We start from the raw sequence: 25,972 nt of genomic DNA on the forward strand, positions 1-25,972 counted from the left end.
ACTCTACTAACCCCCCTAAATAGGTATCGGATAGTAGATTAGTGGAAATGTCTTATAATTAAGGTGGCAACTAAAATATAAATTTTAATTTCCAAATGTTATAGAATTATGGAAAATTTGAAAGACTGGCACCGGGACCATTGATTGTAGAATGGTTTAATTTAATTTACTGTATATATATATAAATAATATTTTACGCAGATGTTTTGAAATTGTCTATAATAAGATTTATGAAAGGTTAATACAGTGAATGTTAGTGCAGTTTGCATACAGTCATTTGTTACCTGTAATAAATCACATTTTGGCTGTGTGTTGTGCTTAATACTAAACGAATATTGACAAAACAATTTAATAATACCTATAATTTAAATTTTACTAGGTTGTATTAGCAAAAATATTCTTATCATAGGTCTAATTATTATTTTCTAAAATATTAATCAAAATAATATATTGTTACTATAATAAGTTATAAAACTATACATATTAGGTACGTCATATTATATTACATACAATATAATATAATATACATAGGTATTATAATTAATATGAATATTTTTACTATTGTCGTTGAATATACATAATTTTGCTATATACTATTATACTAATATTAATTGAGGTTATGGGATTTTTACTATAGGTATCTACCAATACTTAAAATAATTGTCATTTATATAAATACTACCTAATGATAATGACAATTATTATTAAAAAAAAAAAAATCTGAATATAATCATTGGGTTTAGTGGAAAATAAATCCATAATGTTAAAATCCATACTATTAAACAAGCGTAGGTAGGTACCTAATCATCAACTAAAATTAAAAATAAACGGGAGTCCATGAGTTGAGCCGCAATGAATGTTTTTTTTAGAAAATTGGGCCACTAATACGTTACGTTTCTAAAAGGTGCGACCGGTATCTGGGCAAAAAACTATTTGTATGCAATCCTTAATCCTTATATTTAGAGCTGTATGTTTTCATGAAAATGTTTAATAACTGTGAACATTTTTAAAAAATATTTTTATATGGATTTTGTATTTAATTTGTTAATTATACATTTATTCACAAACAAATTTCCATCTTACCTATTTATAAAATAAAAATTCTAACTGTATAATATATTTTATTACGTAAAAATGTAGGTGTTATAAATTTAAAAAAGTGGATGTCGCTCTGCTGTACAGTAGGCTACCAGTGGGTCATAATGGATAGTATTAAATTTGAATTCAATGATATAATATCACTATATAAGAAAAACGATTCTGAGTGGAGACGGTTTGTCAGTCTAGGTATTAGACATACTTATTATAGGTATACTTATCTATAGTATTAAAAAAAAATTGACCTATAATAGGTATTAATAATAAATTCCAAATTAATCATATCACAATACCCATCAGGTAACGCGTTATACATCAACAAAAAACCGTGGTACTATCATAGAAATATAATAGTATACTTTAGAAGTTTCAAGTATACCCACAAATAATATTATACAATCATTACAATCACAACAAAATAACTAAAATAGTTATTCCAGGTTTTTTAATATGTAATTTCGTCCAAATTTGAACTTAAAATGACTATAAAAATAAACTGTGCTTATGTATTTCTTAGAATTTTTGGTAACAGAATTAAATATTTACGTGAAATCTTGTTTTAAATTTTCAATCTTTAGATATAAAAGTTGAATATTTTATAAATTTTTAACTACAAAATAATTATTCAATTTTAAATTTGATAAATTTTGTCAAAATTCGAACTTCAATGCTTATAAAAAAAATGTGTGCCTATGTATTTTTAATATTTTACCATTGCTATTGTAACAATATATCAGGAGCCTTGAATTCAATTTTCACGCATTTTTACCAAACAAATAAAATTTTATTGATATTTATAGAAAAAAAATTAAAAAAATTGAAAAATGACAATGTCCGTAAGCAGGTCAAAAAGAGTCAGTTATTTTCCAACAGTCTATGCCTACCTCTACTGGTATTCGTGTATGGTGTACTTGATTTCTGTAGAAAAAAAGTGGGTAAGTGGATGTTGCTCTGCTATACAGTAAGTTACAAGTGGGTCACTGTAATGAATGGTGTTAAATTTGAATTCAATTATTTAATACCATCGTATAAGAAAAACGATTCTAAGCGAAAACCGTCAGTCAGCCTATGATATTACTAAGTATATTTGTATATCTGATGATATTGTGAATAAAGTAATTTATTTATTTACCTATTTACGTGGAAACTTATTTTAAATTTTCAACCCTTAGCTATAAAATTTGAATATTTAATACTTTTTTAACTACAAAATAATTATTAAATTTGATAAATTTTGTAGAAATTCGAACTATAAATCCTTATAAAAAAAATTGTGCTTATAATAAATATTTTAAATATTTTTCAACTGCTATTGTAACAATATATCAGGAGCCTTGTATTACATTTTCAAGTAGTTTTACTCAACAAATAAAGTTTTATTGACATTCATAGAAAAAAAAACTAATAAAATTGGAAACTGAAAATGTCCCTAAACAGTTCAAGACCAATCAAAATATTTTGAACATTTTATCATGTATAGAAAATGGAAATATAAACAACCACGGAAAATTTCATGTATCTACGATCATTTTTTTTAAAGTTACACCAAAAACCAAAGTCGATTTTATTAAAAATCGACTTTGCGTAAAAATTCCCGTTTTTCCTTAATTTTGCTTTTGTTTTTCATGGCGCTTTCGAAAATACTGGAAATTTTAAATTTTGACCTTCCTATTGCACCAACAATATTCACTTTCCCATCAAACAAGATACTGAAGTTGAAAATCAAATCATTATTTTGATTACTTATCGTGTACACAGACACAAAAAAAAATTTAAAAAAAAAAAACACACATCATTATAAAATCAATATATTTATCGTTCCACTCAGAATCTAAAATAAAAAAAAAAACATATACATCATTGTAAACTCAATACATTCATCTGTTTCACTCAGAATCTAAAATTGAAAAATTAAAAGAACTTGAAAAAATTCAGTTGTTGAAAATTTTCAATGTTGCTTAAAATTCCACTGAAAAAAGTAATTTTCATTTGAAAATGTTTAAGCTTACAGCTCTACTTATACTTGTTGTGGATTATACGAGTCCAATGAGAGTATCATGAGACAAAAATCATGTATCTACATTTTTTCCTAAGCATCATAGCTAGGTATCGAAAAATGTTTTAACAATTGATAATATAATGCTAATGAATGCATTTTAATATAATATAATATATTTAAGTGGGGACGGAGTGGCCGAGCGGTCTAAGGCGTCCGTTACGACGCAGCCGACACCGGCTCGATTCCTTGGTCAGGGGTGGCATTTTTCTTCGTGCAAGTCGCGGTGTCTGGAGAACAAGTGCCGCCATCCCCCACCTGAGCATGATAGATACCTACGGGTGCCCAATCAAAAATTCTGCCAAACCCAACACACACGTGTCCCCCCCCCCCTACCATCATTAAAACGTACAAAACCAATACAGCTAATGGCCATAGTTGCCGGGCTTAAGTTCAAAAAAAAAAATATATATATATAGGTACTGTACCTATTGGGTATTTTAAAAACAATTGTAATTGTCAACAATAAAATAATATTCATAGGTATTGCAAATACATATTTTAATATTATTATTATTAATTGTATTACCTATTTAAATATAAACTTTTATATGTGAATAAAACAGGAAATAATAATTATAGATAATATTATTATTATAAGCTTTTCATTATTAATATAATAATACAAATTACAATCAAACTTGCATTCATACTTTTCAGATTAAGGAACTTCGATTTTAATAATAGGTAGTAATTTTTATTCTGGCATGTTTATTTATTTTTAATAATACAATATATTTTTTTTTTTATTGGTTTTGAAATTGTACAAATTTCTGCTTCGACTACTATGGTCATTAGCATAACATTATATTTATTTATTTTACTTTTTATAAGGTATATACAATCTGTTCCTTTAGAGACAATAAGAATATGTGATATTTGAAAAAAAGAATATTTACATGAAAACTTGATGGGAGGAGTCACCCAGTGGTTACCCTACCCTTACTTGATAAAAGCATAACATTATAAACATAAATACATTACATTTATAATAGAAAAAAAAGTTACAAAAAACAGTTTTAAATTAGGAATTTTAGTTATTTTGATATTTTGTACATGGCAAATATTGGCTTAAGTAGCTTAAACAATATACTTTATACATAGTAATTAGTGGGTATATGCAGAATAACCAACTGGCGGAAGTGGATCCAATATTATTATATTATATTGAATATAGTTTTTACATTTTTATAAAATGGTGAAAAAATAAATATTTTTCGTTCCAGTTTGCAATGTTTCGTAGCAGCGGTTTGTACGAGGTTTGCGATAATAGTGATTATTAAGACAATTTATCGTATATGTGTGAGAAAAGTAATTAAAAGTGTTTTGAACTGTTGAAATTTTGGTAAGTTTCAAAATGGACTCGCATAGAAATTAGGTTGTAACCCTTGGTACACTGGGACGCTAGTCGGATGATATATCATATACCTACTATCATAACAACATGACAGAAATGTATTATGGGATTTATAGACAATCTAAATGCAAGTCATCTAAATGACAATTCTAAACGCAATGGTTGCTTTTATAACAATATTGTTCCATTCCAATATTTCTCACCGACAATCTAATCTACTCATCTTCTTTTTACTTTTAAGAAATCTTACCCAAATATTATCATAAGTATTTCAGAGATGTCTTGGATATTAAGAATAATAAAATTATGTTTTAAATCGTCTTTTATATTATTTGGCACAATCCTGAGTTGGCTAATAGTTGGTGATGGGAAGGGATGGTGATAATTGTGTGAATTAGTTCGTCATATGTACCTATTAATCTAATAAGTAATAACTAATAACTATTAGCTACTAATGAATATCCAAATCGGAGGGCCCGCGTGTCGTGTATAGGCTCACTGTAGTATGTATGATTATATAGGTAATATAATGTGGCGGCTCAACCTTACTTTACACTTACCTGCTTAGCATTTACTCGTGCAGAAATAATAATACTATAAAACACGTGATGCCGCTAATAAACTGTTATTCAAATTTGGCAAATTCGTAAGCTTGTTCTATTTAAGGAGTAAAATATAGTCCTTAAGCATTTTAAAAAATTCCAATTATCAGAATTTGAATAAACACATTATTTAAGGAAAAAATGGAGGTGAATCTATACCGTAATCTATACATTGATTTAAATTTTTATTTATTACAATCCATTTGCAAATTGTATACCAGATAATTAGAAGTGCGTGTGGGATACATGCGCACACAGATAAACAAAACAAAAAAATATGAGGGTTGCAGTAACACCCCCCCCCCCAAAAAAAAAAAAATGTGGTCGTCGTGGATGATGTGCACGCACAACAAAACATAATATAACAATATTATATTGTTATTAATATTATAATAATATATCGACATATAGCGCGCGCGATGCGTTCGTGTGTGCCCGTGGCGGCGGCGGCGGCAAAATAAAAATCTTTCTTCGCGCGCGCAAAAGGACACCGCCGCCAACGCCGCCAGCTCGGTCGTCGCGGCTTCGGCGAGAGGATCGTGTGCCGCCGGGCGAGCCGGATGCGACCGTAGTCGTTGCGTGGCGGTAGGGGGGGGAGGGTTGAATCGAAGAGTGGGCCGACTGCGGGTGTTCGATAGACGGGGATGCCGCCGCCGAAAGAAGGGCACGAGGCTGCGTTTAGCAAAAGCACCTGTGGTGCCCCACGGCGCACGATCGAACCGGCGGCGGCGGCGGGCCTTTGCGGGGAGGGGGATGCTCCGCACGTATATAATATATATTTTATTATATAGTATATTACAACGTAACCGACGAGAGGGACAACAGTACGCACTACGGCGGCTCAGGGTCACGAGCTGACCCGGCCGCGCGCGCCACAGCCACCACCACCGCCGCCGCCGCCGCCACACGCAACAGCGAATCGCGTCAGCCACCACCGTCGTCGCTGCTGCTGCGCTGCCGCCGCCGCCGCCGCCGGGTCGTCGTCACTTCGGCTGTCAACCCGACGACGATACCGCCGCGGTTGCCACCGTCGCCGTCGCCGACTCCTAAGTCGACCACGTGTGCCAATTAGTCACGCAGGTGAGTTGTATATTATATTAGCGCATAACAATATTTGTATTGCTATTATTACTGTAAATTATTATTATTATTATTATTGTTGCTGTTGTGTCTTAACACAATATTATTATTATCTTCTACTGCGGGGGTGTTATTCGAGTATTTTTGTTATTTTTTGAACGCGGTCGAAGTTAAGATAATAGTAATACCTAATAATACGAAGCACACGCTTATACGTGACCGACGTAGCAGCCTATATGATAATAATATAATATATTATAAACAATTATTCCGTAAAACGTTTTCCGTCCGGAAGTACTATGGCGCGCTTGCATATTTTAATATTATTATTATTTTACGCTGCGGCAGTCACTCGTATTACAATAATTTATGTTAGGTATTACCTACGTTATGTTGTAATATTTGATAAGGACTGATGCACTAGTACGCAAGTTTAATCATATACCGTGGCAAAACCTACCCTTTTACCGGGTTGATGAATTATATTGTAAACGATATATTTTATTTTGTAAACCGTAAAGTTTAATCATTAATATCGTAACATATTAAGTATTAATAATATTATTATTGCGACGCACCCTATGTGGTTATATGTCGGTAGAATAATGGGTACTACCCTACACGACCGTGCAGTGCGCAATTCGTTGTTGTTTTCGTCGGTGCACGAGTGCCTATATATTATTATTATATTAATATCATATATAGACATAATATAACTATGTTCACAGGTATTATAATACCTGTATTATTATAATCTTTTAAAACCTTCGTCGACTTCTGCAGTAATTATACCTATACGAGGCTTTCCGTGCACGTCTGGGTCATACGCGTATAGCGCGTACTATTTGTTTTCGTTCTTCCCACGCCGTTATTATAATCGCGCAACTGGGGATCGGGATAATATATCTATTATATATAATATACATATCAAATATTATATAATATATACAACATATACATACATATAATTTATATCCGTAAAAACACACACACATAATATACCTAATAGGTTATTATATTATTATTATGATACTATTGTGTGTTTCGTATTGAAATGTCATTTCATGATAGTATAAATGTATTATCGCGATTTGGGTCTCGTCCGCGCAGCCGAATCCAATAATATTATTCGCTAGCGCCACTTGTTTGCGATGCGCCGATGCCTCTGCACAAACGACGGGATATTATGTACACACGGGAAATGTATATTAGTTGTTGTGTACATGACATTGTGTACTGTATAGCACCTATATATGTATTGATTTTTTTTTTTAAACACCGAGTGTTGACTTTCGAAATATATATGTTATCCTGCGTCACATAGCCGACCGCTCTCTTTCAACCACCCTATCTCGGGATACGCTCAAAGACAATATTATAATAACATGTATTTATGTATATGTTTGTACCTATACTGACGAGTGTTGAATAGAGACGACAACAATTGTTTTCTGTTTCATTTTCGCTTAAGTTACATATGTAGAATATTATGATATTATTTCCTAAATTGTTTTCACAAGCATTAACATATTATTTAATAACAACCTACAAAATCATTAAAATATTGTAATTATTGCAATATTATAATTGACGACATAACATTATGTATTTTGAATACTGATCTATTGTGGGAGGACGTATAAGTATAAGACGGATGCCGGGGCAGAGGTCAGGGGGCCCACTAGTATGGCCTTTTTTTTTAAAAGAAATTGTATGAAAATGTTATTAGAAAATACATATAGCATACCTATAATAGTAGGTATATATTATATTTTTGTATAATACACAAGATATAGGTAATAGATCAAATCGCCGATCTTGTTATCGCACTTGTTAGTTATCGATAAGCCTGGTCTACTTGATGATAGTAAAATTCAATATTCGTATTACTGCAGAAGAGTTAAAAGATAATTTGGAAAAAATAAAATAAAATAAATTAAAATTAAGTTTTATACCGTAATTACTTTTTTTTTTTTTTTTTATTTATTCTTCATGAAGATAATTTTAGATTAAGATTTGGAAATGTGTATTAAATATGTTTCATTACAATTCATATGTAATTTATATATAACTAAGTATAAATTCATAAACAAACAGGTAGAACTAGGACTTTAAATTTTGGGGTTCCTGATTTTTTTTCTAATGGCCTTTTATTAATCCCCTCCGCCCATACAAAAGTCTACTGTAACTGTTAGGTATGTAAAGTGTTCCATGACAGTATACTCCCACCGGAACCCATTTTTCACAGTTTTCGTACTATAAATTATAATATTGTTAGGTACATCTATATTATTACTTAAATAGATAATTCAATAGATCGATTAGTAATAAAAAAAATATTAGTTTTCATTATTTCATTATAAATATTTAACGAATTATATAGGTAAAAAGTCTTATTGTCTTTGTATTATAATATAATATTTTATAATCATTGTACTGGTGGCCAAAATTCTAAAATCTCTTTCAGGATTCTCTCGAAAGTCGAAATGGTCGTTATTGTCTAATTGTCTCAACATAAATACAGTCAAACAAGGTTGCCAAATAATTTTGGCCCCTAAAGTACAATTATTGTACCTACTTTACTTGTATATTAATTATATTTTGTGAAAAATTAACAATTAATACATTATGTATCTCATTACTAATCTATCTATTGAGTTACTTAACACAGTTATAATATAGGCGTATTATTTATTATTATATCAAAGAGAAAAACGTATACTGGTAATTAGTAATGCTGCAGGAATATAAATGATAAGTACCGTATTAAGGATTTTTGGTTTATACAACACGATGATATATTTCATGCATAATATGATTTATAGTAACTGTAAGTAAACACTTTAATGGTGCTTTATCAGGATTTATCAGGCAATATATTACATTATTCATCATATAATATTATAATAGCTTACAAAAATATGGTCTATCAGATTGGTCTGAAAAATCAAACTTGGTATAGAATAATACATTATACTACTTACATCAACGATAAAAATATTATAAATCGGCTATAATGTTTTTCAGTAGTGATGTTAAGCCCGAAGATGCAAAGATGTGTCCGGGTGGTCGACAATCAGCTCCTGATGTTGTCGGACCGCGCCCGTACTGATAGCACACTCACCGGAAATCTCCACAAAAAAGCGTCAGACAGCGGGAGGTGGAAGAACCGATTTTTCGTTCTCTACCAGGTATGTAGTATCAATATCGCGTACATAGACCGACATATTATTCTGATCTAACCTCAATTGTCTTTTCTACAATCATATTTTTTTGATTTCCCAACGAATACAACATGACTAAAAGAAATGAAACTAAGAGATATTTCAAATGTTTTTATTATATATTTCAGTATTACTATTAACAAATTGAATTCGTAGTATAAAATTTAAAATTAAAAAATATTTTTAAAAATGTCTACTATATCTTGGGAAAAATAACAAATAGATATACATATTGTTAAAATTGAATTTTATAATAATATTGAATATAGAAATATGATTCATGTAGGTATATTATATTGAATATTGTAATATAGAAAACACAAACGCATTGAAACGAATTGCTCGTGTGAATAGAAACAAACTATATCCATATTGATGTTAAACAAAAGCGTTTTAGTATGGACATTTTCAACTATATCTATATAATAATATAGTCGAATGAGCTCATAAACTCCCTTTTATAAAATGTATAAATTGCTCATGGCAAATCATTTTTATCGCCGTCCGTTGCAGATTGATCGTTCGAGTGGAATTTTTTTAACTTATTCATAAAATGTATTCAGTTATCTCTTGTAAGTGTGTAATATATTATAACCAATATAATACAACCAAGTCATTTGAAGACCAAAATATAACCTATTCTTAATACTAACGTTGGTTCTGGAGAGCCGATTGTAATGTATACCTATACACAGTTGTAATAAGCGATTTTAGATTCTGAGTGGAACGATGAATGTATTGATTTTACAATGATGTGTGTTTTTTTTTTAATATTTTTATTTTTTTATTTTTTTTTTTTATTTTTGTGTCTGTGTACACGATAAGTAGTCGAAATAATGCTTCGATTTTCAACTTCAGTATCTTGTTCGATTGGAAAATGAATATCGAAATAAAAATATAAAAATTCCCAGTAATTTTCAAATTCGCCAAGAAAAACCAAAGAAAAATTAAGGAAAAACGGGAATTTTTACGCAAAATCAATTTTTCACAAAATTGAATTTGGTTTTTGGTGTAACTTTAAAAAAAATGACTGTAGATACATGAAATTTTGACTGAATGTTTATATTAGCATTTTCTATACACCATAACATTTTCAAAATATTTTGACTTATTTTGAGCTCTTTACGGACATTTTCGGTTTTCAATTTTTTTAGTTTTTTTTTCTATAAATATCAATCAAGTTTTAACTGTTGGGCCAAAAAGTGTAAAAATTTAATAAAAATCTCCTGATATATTGTTACAATATCAGTTGAAAAATATTAAAAATACATAGGCACAATTTTTTTTTATAAGCATTTAAAGATCGAATTTTTACAAAATTTATCAAATTTTAATTTGAATAATTATTTTGTAGTTAAAAATTTATAAAATGTTCAACTTTTGTATCTAAGAATTGAAAATTTAGAAGAAGATTCCACGTAAGTAATTAATTCTGTTACAAAAAATTCTAAGAAATACATATGCACAGTTTATTTTTATAGTCATTTTAAGTTCAAATTTGGACGAAATTACATATTGTATAACACGTTATAAGTACCTAATGGATATTGTGATATGATTAATTTGGAATTTATTATAGGTACCTATTATAGGTCAATTTTTTTTTAATACCATATATAATATTATGTCTTATACCTAGACTGACATACCATCTCCGCTCAGAATCGTTTTTCTTATACAATGATATTATATCATTGAATTCAAATTTAATACTATCCATTATACAGTGACCCACTTGTAATCTACTGTACAGCAGAGCGACATCCACTTACCCACCTTTTTTTTAATTTCATTATGCCCCAAGTATTATTATAAAGTATTATGATAAGCAAGCTTTTTCATTACGCCCTCGTTCCTCTGAAAAAAATAATGATCATAAATTAAACAAAAAAAAAAGTTTAATATTAATTTACTCTAAATAGTAAATCGATCCATTATATTATTATCTGTGTGCCTATATTATTATATTTTTGTTTGGTTTTCATATTTTTCTCTCTAATTTTCATTCATTGAGACGACCCTAAATTATTTTTCAATGCTAATCACAAGAAGTGTGTAGCAGATAGATAATGAGATAATATAGGTATGAAGATAGAAATATTAGAACTACAGTTTACAAATTTTGTATTTACTACTATTTTCATAATAGTAGCCGCTTTTTACGAGAGGATATTATATGATCTGACGTCTGACTACATTCCCAATGAAATCCTAACCGGAAACCATTCAGAAAAGTCGGTTGACGGCATGGGGAATGATAGCTACTTGGAACCAAAAATATCAATATTTTTCAATATAGGTACCATGATTTGGACCGATGATTGTGCGTGTTGTGGTAATCTGCCTAATCACTGAACCACTCTGTCCCAAGTTTTCATATTTTAAATCGAATAAGACACCGAGCATCTTAGTAGATATTTTAACATCAGTGCTAAAGAATTTTTATATTAAATTCCTTAAAAAAAATCTAACTTATAAAGTAGTTAAAATATTTGTAAATTTGATACTAATCATTTAATGAAGTGTGTGATGGGGTTAGTCAGAGTAGTCATGGACATTTTGTATGACACATTTGGAGCTAGGTATTTATTACATATTATAATATATTACCGCATAATCGTGTTTATTTTTAAAAATAGTTTTAATCTGTGAGATCCAAGTTATTGTTATTTACTGTTTAATTTAAAAATGTTTATGAGTATAATATATGAAATATTATTTATGTTGAAGTTTATAACGTACATAATATATACATAATAATATACAATAATATATATTATAATGTTTATATATTGTGGTATATTATATGGCCTAAATAGCTGTAGCCTGATTTCATGTATATTTTGATCAGATAATGGGTATCGGTGAATCATCCAAAAGTTAAACCTTAGTGATTGAGCCACATAGCATGTGATAATTATTATTCTGTATGGTGTTTAAAATATAATATACAATAAATTCACAATCCAGGTTCTAGTTGATTGTTGTGTTGAATTCTATACCTATGATGGTATAATTCGCTGTTGTTGAGTTGATTCCCGAGACTTACTTTGTATTGTATTTGTCGATTCCCGAGATATTAAAAGGTATGTACGAGTCGATTCCCCTATTGATGTATATTAGTATTATGATAAATGTTTATTGTATAATATGGCAATATGTTGAATGAACACTTAAGCTTAATAGTGTTAAGTACCCAAGAGACACCACGAGGAGGTAGGCTGAGAATTCTCTCAAAAATGTTATTCTTTTTAGTTTTTTATATTTTGAAAATCATCATGGCACATGATACAAATTTTATTTCGAATATTTTTGGTATTCATCGTCATAGTCTGTAATAAAGTAAGTTATAGTAAAAAAATTTAAGTAACTGCATTTCAGTTAGCACTGTATAAAAATTTGAAACACCTTATTTTTAATAACTGATATCTAGTAATGAGATTACTTCTCTCATACAACTTCTTTTTCTCGGTCTTTCTTGAATTACAATACTTAAATACCTATTATGTTCGTTAATGATATACAACAATAAGGAAATCAACTCGTACATACTTCTAATAGCCACGGAATCAATTCAACGGTATCAGTGTAGGTAAATAGGTACTTGGGAATCGTCAATCGACTCATACACAGGCCGTATAATTTATTGTTCAAGTTATAATGAACATGACGGAATACTCTAAACTGTCCGTAAACAGGTAATAGTATTAACTTAACCTAAACCGAAAATGTTAAGAATTATACAAAATTATAGGAGTAATTAAAGAAATTAGAAATTTATCATAAATTTGATAAGATAAAAAGGAATGTCATTATATTATATAGTTATAAATATAAATAATCATTCATTGTTTTCTATATTTGTGTTTCGTATAGATTCAATAGAGTATCAGCTATATTTAACGAAATTCGGCATTTATTTTATGTAAATTATATAATGTAGAATAATTGCAATGAACTCAAATGTATTGCATATCAATAATATACGTAGAAGTGTAAATACGCTTATACGGTATCATAATTTAAATTACACTCGTAATAAGTTCACAAATTAAGCTTATATTATTAGCACAAAGTATTACATTTTTATTGAATAAAATAAAATAATTAATGCCATAATATTTTCATACACATTATCTATTTGTCATTGAGTTTAAAATTGAAATATTGTTCGTATTGTGTACCTCTGACGATAGACTAAAATATCTCCTATACATTAAAAATCACATGGAAAAAGTAATTTAAACCTTAACTGATGTCTATGTGAACTGTAATATAATATTTTAGACTGTCATTTGCCGAATATTCTGAGAAAAAAAATACGTGTGGATATTATTATTTTTCATTTTCGTACAATTCCCTGAAGTAACTTTTTATGATAGTTTAAAATTACTAGTCTATCCTTTACGGGCAACAAAATGACACCAAATAATATCCATGCTTAAAAATAAAAAAAATATCGTTAAAAATAAACGCATTTAACGGAGAAAAAATGTTTTAAATGTAACGTAGGTTACAGATATTTGATATAACTTCATTAATTATTATAACCACAAAAATAAATTATATTAATTTATTGCTTGTTGAAAAAAATTAATACCATTGATTTTTAAAATTGGCAAATGATAAATAAAAGTTGTATATGATTCTGTAACATTTCTAATGAAATCATTCAATCATTCTGATGGTGATAATTCAAAAATAAATGTTTCAGTGATATTCACAACAAAAGTATTTTCTTTTAAATCTTCAAAAAATGTTTTCATCATCATAATTTAGGCAAATACTATTCACTTCACTGTAAATCATAATCATTAAAATCTTTAAATTTTGACCCTATTATTGTGTATAGTCTTAATCATGACAAGGTATCGTCAAATATTCCTTACTTTATAATATAGACATAACATTATATAACTATTGCGTGGGGATTTTATTTCAAAGTTTGTAATTGTGAATCACAGTTTCATAGAAAATATTTTATAACTTAATGATGGCATTATTAAATTAACTGCTATAAAATTATGAAATATTTAATTCAAAACTTAGAATTTTTCTCCCACAAATTCCGAAGTTCAAACCCGTGACTGTCATATATTTTGATCAATATAAAGTAGAATATAAGTTAACTGGAAAAAAATTGCACAATGTTCTAATAAATCAACTAATAAACTAGAAGTCTGGATTTTTAAAGGCAAGGTTTAAAAGCTCTTTCTGAACCTCATATACCTTATCTTTTTTATTATTTTTTCCTGGCGTACACAGTTTGATTTACGACGCACATTTCACCCGTTGCGTGCCGAGCTTCTCGAAAAGAACAACAAATTTAGGCAAGTTCATTTTGTTGGCCGGTTAAGCCGGATGAAACCTAAATAGACCGGAAAACGAAAAAAGAGAAGTGAGTGAGAAAGTAAAAAGGAACAACGCTTGTGATGTTACCCATACTAAGGGAAAAGCAACAGGTCAATGTTTAACTTTTTTATTTTCTCGACAAGCAACTCAGTCACATCTCACATGTCTTATAAACTAATTGCTAATTATATTTTTTTAATATTTATAATTGTCTAACTAAAGAGTTATCAATGAATTATTATGTTCTAAATAAGTATTACTTAGAATTTTGGTACACAAAAACAGTAATGTTGATAATATGATAGATGTATGAGTGATAAAAATAGGTAATTCAACTTAAAATTAAAATACTATGCCATTGTTCCACGTGTCACTGTTAAATAAAAAAAATATATTATTTATAAAAGTTTTAAAATACAGTGAATTAAAATTAAATTAGCTTTAGTTGTCTACTTTATTATTACCAATATACATATACAAACTAAGTTACCTATAGCGATACAATTAATATTATACAAAATATAAATATTACCATAATATGTTTCAGTATCTAATCAACCTCTTTTTTACTATTTATTATAATATATTATTTTTGATTGTAACCATTATGTCACATTGTTACTGCCGTAGTTGATGATATTAATGTAATGCCTGACAGGCTAATAAAATTATCTTAATTTTAATTTTTTTTATGATATATGTTGCTATAGAAACTTGCTGCTATTGACTACCTAGTAAAACAAATATTTTTTGATCATTGACTAATAAATCATGTACAAGCTTAACAACATTAATTAATGCATACATTTATCTATTCTGAAATTTTATAAATTATCTTAACTTATTTATTCAAATGTACATATACACAATCTTCAATTTTCAGTAAAACAATAATAATGAAAGGTACTGAAACTGGAGGTATCACCGAGACGGGTGAACAATTTTTATAATCACCAACATATTTTGTGTTAAATTTAATATTTACTAAGTTGTTGACAGTACAAATAATTTTGAATTTTAAAATTAACTTTATTTGAATCTCAATGAATTTCTTTAATTTTTTTATAACTAGTTGTCCATATGGCTATATATAATAGGTATTTCTAAAGAGCTTTTAAATATAAAGGTGTTATATTATTTTATAATATAATATTTTTATATTATCTAGGTTCTCTAAGTATTTCCGTATAGATAACATAGGTACAGACTACTTAATGATTAATTTCAAAGGTTACACAAAATATTTCTGTCGAGTGTCCTTGGATTGAAATGGGCTTTTCAAGAGAATGCAGGCAATATTATAGGCAGTAGACATTTATTAATGATTTAAAAATGTCTAACAATGAATCAAAACGAAGTAAAGTTAGGTTAAATATGTGAAATTGCATTGAAATTTGGAAAATTCATTAATTTAGTCATTTAAGTTAAAAATTTAACTTAATTACAAAAGTTTAATAAACTTTTGGTGTTATAGCCATGAAATATGAATTAAAAATCAAAATGATTTTTTTAAAAAATCGGCTTATACAAATCAAGTGTCGAAATACAGTTAAAGTCTTATAATTTTAAATACACACAACTAAAAGGCTAAAAATATTAATATCATCAAAATATAATATGTATTTCAGACATATTTCTTAACATTTCTTGAAAACTACATTTAAATCCAACGTCATTAGACAGAAATATATCGTATAAGCTTTAAATGTAAAAACCCTATATATTATGTCTGTATACCTAATGTATATCCATATTATATTATTTTATGTAAATATGCAATAGTAAAATGTTATTAAAAGTAGAATAACCCTTATTTTGTACTCAATTGAGTGGTTACTTAATGTAAACTGCACAATTCTCTAAAACACATAATTAGGTTAATTATTATTAAATTGTGATTACACGTTTATACATAAAATGATAGTGGTACAATTTAAATATAATATAAGTACCTTTTATAAAATTTATAAGCAATAGATAGGGTAAGTAATTAGTTTTAAAAACCAGTTTGGGAAAGTTTCGAAAATTGTTTTTACTTTAAAAAGTTGTCAATGCCCTTACTAATAAGCTTTTCCTAGTGACTAAAACAAGTTTTAATGGATGTAAAAATCTTTAAACAAATTAAAGTAGTGCTAGATAATAAAAAAAATATTTAATAAATAATAATTGTAAGTATGCTATTCAGTACTTTATTTGAATAAAGAAAAAACAACTAAAAATATCAAAATTACATAGGAACATTTTTTTTTTTTATAAATGTTTTATACACTACATTTTTAAGAATTTCATAAAAATCAAGAAAATTTGAAACTTTTATTGCACTTAAGATAAATATTATAATTGTATAAAATGTTTAATTTTATCACATACATTTTGAGAATATAAAACAAAATTGATCATATAAAGATTAATCCTAAAAATTAAAAAAAAGTTTAACATAAAGGTACTTACATGTCTTATAAGCGATTGAAGTTTAAAGACATTGGATATTCAAACTTATAATTACGATCTATACTCTAATAGTTTTTATTATTTTGTTGTTATTAAATAAGTATTTTTCTTAGAAACATGAAACATTGCGCAATTACTTGGATTACAACTTTCTATACATAGGTAGTTAAATTTTCAAAATATTTAATAATATTTTTAAGCTATTCAATATTTTATAGGCATTTGCAATTTTCAAATTATTGTTTAAAGTTTTGATAACAATATTTAGTCTTCGTTAAATAGGTTGAAAATTTAAAAAAAATTCCCTCACGTTGTTTTTATTGCAATTTAAAAATATTAAATACTTAAATATACATAGGCTTGATTTTTTCCACTGTGGTATCGAAGACCGGAGAAGGAACCATGGAATTAGTGTTTGAAGTTCAAATGTTGAGGGAATTGGATATCCAAACCAAAAATAATGATATTGTTTACTTTTTTTTAATTCATAAAGTATTGTTCGCAGAAACTTAAAATGTTTACGTGTATTATTATATTTTTTATACACAATGATATTATGTTCAAAACATTTTGATAAGTTGTATACTATTACCTATTATTATACCACTAACATATTCAAATCGTTCTACGGTAATTCGGTGTTGGCTCATAAGTTAAAAACAATAATAATATATAATTGTGTAATATATTATATTATAATATAATTGGTAACATATAAGGCAGACAGACATATCACCTCCACTCTGAATCGTTTTTCGTATAGGTATACAATGATAACGTATCGTTGAATTAAAATTGAATATATCAATTACAGCGACTCGTTCAATGATAAGATACACGTGTTATTATTACTTCCCGAACAGTTCCTTAATTTTTTTTAAGATATATTCAATTAATTTATTTCCATGTGTATATATAGTTTTAATTTTTAAAAACCATAACAATATAAAGTTTATAATTTAAAATCATTTTAATATTTTAAAGGAGTGTTACTGTATACACTGCAGTAATAATGCAGCAGCACTTTATGTTTTTTTCATTAAAAAAAAAAAAATAATATATTTTACATATATTCATGTACATTAAAAGAAAACTGTAAGGGCAAATAGTTTTAACATCAGACCCTAGTATCGGGTTTCCATTGATCAACGAAAAAGTTTCATAGTAATTTATTTATTTTTCATAAATTGCTGCAATATTTCATTACTCTAATAATGAAGGTAATTCCCAAAAGTATTTTGCATAGCAATTTGACTCCGGCTGTCTTGTTAAGAACATTAGACGAAAAAATATCTTTATATTTTATAGATCTACGTCTTAGTATGAATATATTATATTATATAATATCTTATAATAAATAATTATATTTTATTACTGTGACTTGTGAGTTAAGCATATAATTTAATTTAAGTATTCTCAACAATACAATAAAATAAAGTAATAATATCAAACATTTTTTTTTATCTTTAAAATATTGTATTTTCAAAATCTAAGTAGTACTTACTATATTATATACTTTTAAAACATATTGGATCACGTAAATAATAATATTATGTATGTTACCACGCGATTACAGTCAGTTCGTCATATTTTATACCTATACTTTCACATATATAATTTTATTTCCATAAAGTTTAGAGCAGAAAAATTCATTAACGTAACAATTTCTATTTGTTATGTTTAAATTTATTCACAATTTTTTTTAAAAATCACTATTAGTTTGCAAAATTTAAGAATTGTGGTATATTTAGATAGAAACTCAGTGCGACATCGAATTCCAGAATTAGACATTACAAATTAAATCTTGTAAATAATTCAGTATTATACATATTTGAAACTATACTAAACAATTTAGGAACAAGCAATTATAAATGTAATTACTTAATTGTATAAACTGTCAGCCAAAGGTCTAAATGTCGTCACATTTGTACGAATAAATTATATATAGGTAGGTACCTAACGTAAAACCCCAATCCTTCATAGACTTTTTATTTACAATATGTACAATAAGTACAGTATGTAAAATATTTAAAAGTACAAAATGTAAAAACAAATTAATTTTTCTCTTTACATAATATTTATGTATGTATAGTTTATAGCCGTATCGTATACAATACACACAGTTTAGATTTGTAATAAAGTTTTAATAAATATTTTAATATACTGAAAGATTTCTGATACTAAAAGTTTTCTGATTATTTTTAACAATTCTAAAGAAATACAAAAATATTATTTTATATTAAATGAGACTAATTTCTTAGAAAATTTAAATTATAATTTTCTTTAAGTTTCTATATAAAATATTGTTGTATATTATGATTATGCAAACGTAGTACACTATATTTTATCAAATATGTATTTTTTCGCAACGATTTTTTAAGGTTTTACTCTTTCAATAACAGTCTATTTTCTGAAATCAAGTATTTTTTTGGAAAGCTATCATAAATAAATATCTAGTATTGTCGTATTGAACATTTAATGTTTTTAGAAGTATACTCTAGCAATTGGCTTACTGTCGTAGTTTTTTCACAGAATTAATGTCTCTGTCTCAGAACCCCTCAAACTTGAAATTATTACCTAAATTAATAATGCTACGTTTGATATTTTAATAAAATAATTTCCTGTAAAAATATATTTATAGAACATTTTTTTAAATCGATGGTCGTTTTCACGTTGTTAAGCATATGAGTTAATATTATGATGATATCAAAACGAACAAATAATGCTCTATAAATTAATCCTAAATTAATTTCAAATTAAAAAAAATATTTTATTTGTATTAAACAGCTATATTATATTATGTTACTTAACCTTTATACTTTATTATTGAACAAATATATTATAATATAGACAATATAAGTACAGAATATTTCTGATACAAAATAAATGAGGAAAATATTCACAATTAATATTATACAATTTCCATAAACAATTCATATGTATATTCACGTCAAACAATAATTGCCATCACCGCGTAGATAGGGTATAGGTATACTTACAGCGATTTTTAGCGTGCAAAATATTAATTTTCTGTGTAGAAAAGGTTTTTCGTGCATTTCGCGAATATGATTGTGGTCCATCATCTTCTTATCTAGCTTGCTTTCTTCCAAGTTCTACACTAAATATCGTTTATGAAGATATCATGCAATAGGTACAAGTGTAGGTACAACTATATAATGAGCTAATAAGAACAATCCATACATGATACATAATATGTATGACGCATTAGAATTTATTAAAATAAACACATTGTATTATAGTATTAATCGAGGTTTTTAAACTTTTAATGGCGTACAATTGTAGTGTGAGTGGTAAATACATACAAATAATATATATTAATTTATTACATTTTTTTTTCAAATTTAAAATAATAAAACTTAGGTACTTAGCTTATATACTATATCTACATCTATGGATATAATGTATAGTTTACTTTCTTATATAACACGGTGGATGTAATAGTAATAGCAATAAAACAATGATAAAATGTAACTATAAATTACAAGTAGTTATAAGTAATTATAAGTAGTTAATACTAATAGTGATAATTACTGCAGATAATAATAGACGAAAATTAACAACTTGCCTTTAGGGCCGTGTTGACGATCGCGTTATAGGTGTTATCAGAGTGGACGATGCATATTATACATTATGTGTAGATTGGATTGAAGTGGATCTGTCGACTTTAGTAGTGAACTATGGAAGCTTTCTGCAGGGTTCTTGATATTATATTATATTATATGCTCATGATTTTTTTTTTTTTAATTTGGGTAATAAATAATATGAACAATGCGCTACGGACTACATAAATACTTTATAACTGGTGTGTTATATTATTATTGTTATAGTATTTTTTTATGTTTATATTAGTATTTTTTAACGCAAGAAATATGCCTGTTATTTAAAAAATAAAATCGAGTTTTAGATTATAAGTTATACCTACTTATAAAACCAACTGATGAGAATATGTTTTCAACGCTAGTTTCTTATGATTAGTATATTTAATTTTTCATTTTAATGTTACTATGAAACTTGAACAAAATTATTCGCCACACACACCATAAGATTTGTTGTTTCTGTGGTCTCCTCCCAGTATATGATTTTTTTAGTTCAGTATTTTAAAACTTAGAATAGAAACAATAATAGTTTAACTGACAACATAATCCCAACAAGGTTTATCTCAGCATATTATGCTATATAGATTAATTGTATACAATGCATATTGCATATGGAATAGCAATTATACGAATTCGCAAACACAATAATATCAAATACGTCTTAGCACGACAATTGTATAATATACAAAGAGATTATTTTAAAAGTAAAGCACAAATTTTCTCAAAAAGTAAATAATACATTTTTGGAAATATTTTTCTTGTTTAATTTGAAGTAATTAAAAAATAACATTATTGAAGAAACAAATCATATTTTTATCCCTATAATTTTTTATAAGGTTTTTGCTCTTTTGAATTAATACTCCAAAGCAAAATATTTTTCTGAGAATTTTTTTGTATACAAATCGAATAACGAAAAAATAGTTAATAAGTATAATTTATTTGTATTTAAAGTCTTGATGAGTGGTGTGGAGTGGCACAAAGCTACCCCCCAAAATGTGGGTCCACCACTCTGCATATCGTCTCTTTGTAGTAATTTAATTTGATTTTTATATACTTACTGAAATTCTCAGTAAAAATATATGCTGCCGTTGGAAAAAGAAAAAAACTTAACGATAACATTGAAAATACGGTAAAAAAAAATGAAAAGTTGGAATGTAGGTGTCGAGTGCACTATTGAGTAAGTATTATAGGTACGTGTGAAATTTGAATTCAATGATAATCATTGAAAAATAAATAAATTATATTATATATATATTTTGCTATTATAGTAATTTATTTTACTGTTAGTAATACGTGGTTAGAATAAATGTTTTCCGAAAACATTGTATTTATTTTACAATAATTAAATATTAATACAAATATATATATTTTAAGTTTTAAATTTGGACGAAATTATTAAATAACCAAGAATAACGATTTTAATTATTTTCTTGTAATTTAAAAATATTATTCGTGGGTACTTGAAACTTCTAAAGTATAATATTAATATATACAAATATGATAACTGTATGCAAAAAATATTAATTCAACTTATTGGCTACCGTATAATAATCAAAGCTAGCTAGGGTACTAACTAGTTAGAAAGTTTAAGTAACTTTCTAACTTAACTAGTTAGTTTAAATTCATATTAACTTTGTAACTTATCTAGTTGAATTTAATGTGTAAAATAGTCTAATCTACCTCGTTAGAAAAAAAACTAACTAGTTATTATTATTTTTTTTTTTTCATTCCAAAATTAATATTTTAAATTCTCATACTGTTATGTATATGTTTCATTTTGTTTCACCCTTTATGTTCTAATAACTGATAAGTGATTTACCAATTAATTGAAATTATTACTTACCTAATTAGAATATTTTGATCAAATTACTGGATGTTTAATTTAATTTTTCAGTTTTAATCAATAATAAGTTAGATAACTTATTATTTACATTTCAACAAAAAGGTTTTTTAATCTATAAAAAAAACTAACTTCTAATTTCTACTCTAACTTAAGTTACTATTTTCACCACATTAACTTCTAACTAAGTTAGAAATTTGGACAGTTTCAGAAACTAACTTATATTCTAACTAAGTTACTTTTTTTATTCAAGTAACTATTAACTTCAACTAGTTGAAAAAAATGACTAACTTGCCCAGCTTTGATAATAATAACAATATAAACCTAAATATAATATTTAGTATCCTAGGCCGACAAACCGTCTCTGCTCAAAATCGTTTTCGTGTGGGTACAATGATATTATTATTATTTATTATATTATTGAATTCAAATTTAACACCATCCATTACAGTGACCTACTTGTAACCTACTATACAGCTGAGCTTCGCCAACTTTTTGTTTAATGACATTTTGTATTTCCAGAACTTCTAACTACTAGCCCAACTGTTCACTTTCCTGTGTTTTGATGGCTTCACTAAATTCATTCGTTTTATGTATAATTCGCGAATAATGCTGGGTGCTATATTTAAAATTATAATTTACATACGTATATTGCATACTTAACATCATATAATATTTATTTATTTACCTATACTCGTAAATGGAATAATTATTTTGTGATCAATCTTAATAAAAATTGGGATAAAAATGGGCACATAAAAATATCCATTTTATATTAACCAACAAGTCATATTTTTATCTTCTTTTTTTTAGTACCGGAGCCTGTATATTTTCACGAAACCTTGTGTTTTATTGTTACCTAGTTTAGTGTAATGATAATTACTTATTTATTATAAATGTATTTTAGTATATAAATTTTTTTACGTTCACTTAAATGTTTTATTATGTTTTAAATAACTAAGTAGCTTATTATTATTAATACGGACCCTACTCAAATAAGCAATATACATAATAAAATATGTAATTTATTTATGCTTAGGTATTTTATAGTAGTTACATTCATACATTATGTTTATATTCCTACGAAATACGTTCCCCTTTTTATTCGGGATTAGGTTTTATTTATTAATTATAAATTTATAATATAATATGTGTTCAATGCTTTTATACCATTTCAAGTAGGTACAACCTACATTAAATACATTATATTATTTATTTTGAACTTTTATATTTTTTTGCAATCTACGTGTTTTTGCAAAGTAAAAATATAAATAAAATATTAGTAACGAGTCTTAATGCAGGTATTATCGATTTCCGATTGAAATGATGCGATTAAAAGTTAAAAAGTGTGTTTATAATACCAGTTTATTTATAAATGTTCTTTCAGGGATGCAAATTCTAATCTGCGTGTTATATTATATTATGTTAAGGGAAAATTTTATAAATAAGATAAAAATAAATTAAATTTTTGTCAGGCGGTCTGTATATGAACTGTAACAAAAAAAGGTTCCTATACGGCTACAAGTAGTTAATATACTTCTGTTGTTTAATATTTAAATGCAATACCCGTTTAACATAAACAAGTATACACAAATTTAAAATTCAAATACTGACGTTTTGATTTACGGAAGAAGCCGCTTTTATTTGGAACACTTTTGGACCAAGGTGAAATTACGTGTCAATTAACCAATTGTTTCTTATACCTAGGCGATTGGTATCTACTTAATATAGTAGGCTGGCCCTAGACATTTATGGTTTTAATTACGTGATTGTATCAATATTATCCGTAGTGTTCCTAATAAGGTGCCTTAAATTGTATTTGATAGTTTTTACTCACCTTTTGTTTTAATAAATACATTTATTATACTGTATTAAAAATAAAGCTTTTAATTTAGTTTTATAAACATTTGATTATTATATGATGATCTTACATTATCAATGACGATTGTCGTTATGTTTCTCGTAATTTGAAATTTCATTCTAACCATTTATTGTCGACAGTTTTTCTTTAACCACGGCTTATGTATATTATGTTCCACATATTGTACGTACCAATGTATCATAATCGATAATATTGTAGACACGAGAACATATTAATATGATTAGTATATTTAGTAATTAGTTGCACAACTATTCAAACTAAAACTTACTCGAATGGGGTTTAGTGTATTCTATATATATTATGGTATATACCTACTCCTGACCATCTCTTGAAGTCCTTAACCACCCTAATCGGAAGTATGCCATCGGATACAGGATTGTTTATCATTTGCAGACCATGTATAATACTATAATAGTATACGTGGGAGAGAAAATATAATGATTATAATATGTAATAATAATATTTTTTTTTTTTTTTTTTTATTATTATTTTTATCCCGCGGCAACTTAGGCCATTGGGAGAGGGAAGGGACTGTAAGTTTTAGAACGGTAGGTGAGTGTTACACGTGGGTGTATTTTGGCAGAATTTCGAATGGGGCACCCGTAGGTTTCTGCCATGCCCCGGAGTGGGGGATGGCGGCACTTGTTTCTCCGGACACCGTGACTTGCCCGGAGAAAAATGCCGCCCAGTGGCCGAGAATCGAAACCGCGACCGGTAGCGCCGCAGCCGACGCGTTAGACCGCTCGGCCACCTCGTCCCCCAATAATATATTATTATTGTTTCTAACCTACTTTTAGACGTGGTAATTGTTTATGGAATTCAAAGAATTTTTCATTGTTTTATTCGATAGTCGATCTGTTATATTAAAATATTAACCTTTATTGATATTTTGTCACGTTTGTTGGTTGAAATTTTTTTTGTGACCATAATATTTTATTTTTGTATTAATTATATTTACCTACAAGTACCTAATTTTATAATTTGAGTCGTTAATGGAGTTCACATCAAACAAAATAGGCAGCCGTTTCTCAACTCGCTATTAAATGCAGAATATTAAATACTATTTCATAAAAAAAATTCTTCGAAATTATAACTGTCCAGTGTTTGTTAAAATATGCGCACTTACAAACTCGTATAATTGCACTAGAAATTGAATTACCAATTGCAAGCAATTACAATAAATCAAAGAAAAATTATTATCACTGTAATATTTAAACAATAAAATACTATTCAAACGGTCGTTACAGTTTTGCTCAAGGCCGTAGCTAGAAAAATATTTCGGGGGGGGGGGAGGTGTTAGAGTATAAAATTTATACTCTAACACCTCCCCACATTTAATGTTATATTATGTTATAAAATATGAAATTATAAAAAATATTATTTAAATTAAGAACATGACATTTTTTGAAAAAT

At 27.3% G+C, this 25,972-nt stretch overlaps 1 protein-coding gene across 1 annotated transcript in view; it reads left to right on the top strand.

The window, feature by feature from the left end:
* The first annotated feature begins 5,956 nt into the window (after window positions 1-5,956).
* Window positions 5,957-25,972, top strand: part of LOC100167303 (ras-specific guanine nucleotide-releasing factor 2-like) — a 53,537-nt gene continuing 33,521 nt past the window's right edge. Inside the window, exons 1-2 of the mRNA XM_008189714.3 lie at window positions 5,957-6,193; window positions 9,221-9,384. Coding sequence (XP_008187936.1) covers window positions 9,226-9,384 — 159 coding nt within the window. The 5' untranslated portion in view covers window positions 5,957-6,193; window positions 9,221-9,225. The remainder of the gene's footprint in view (window positions 6,194-9,220; window positions 9,385-25,972) is intronic.

The sequence above is a fragment of the Acyrthosiphon pisum genome, chromosome A3 (genome assembly GCF_005508785.2).
Source record: "Acyrthosiphon pisum isolate AL4f chromosome A3, pea_aphid_22Mar2018_4r6ur, whole genome shotgun sequence".
Taxonomy (NCBI): Eukaryota; Metazoa; Arthropoda; class Insecta; order Hemiptera; family Aphididae; genus Acyrthosiphon; species Acyrthosiphon pisum.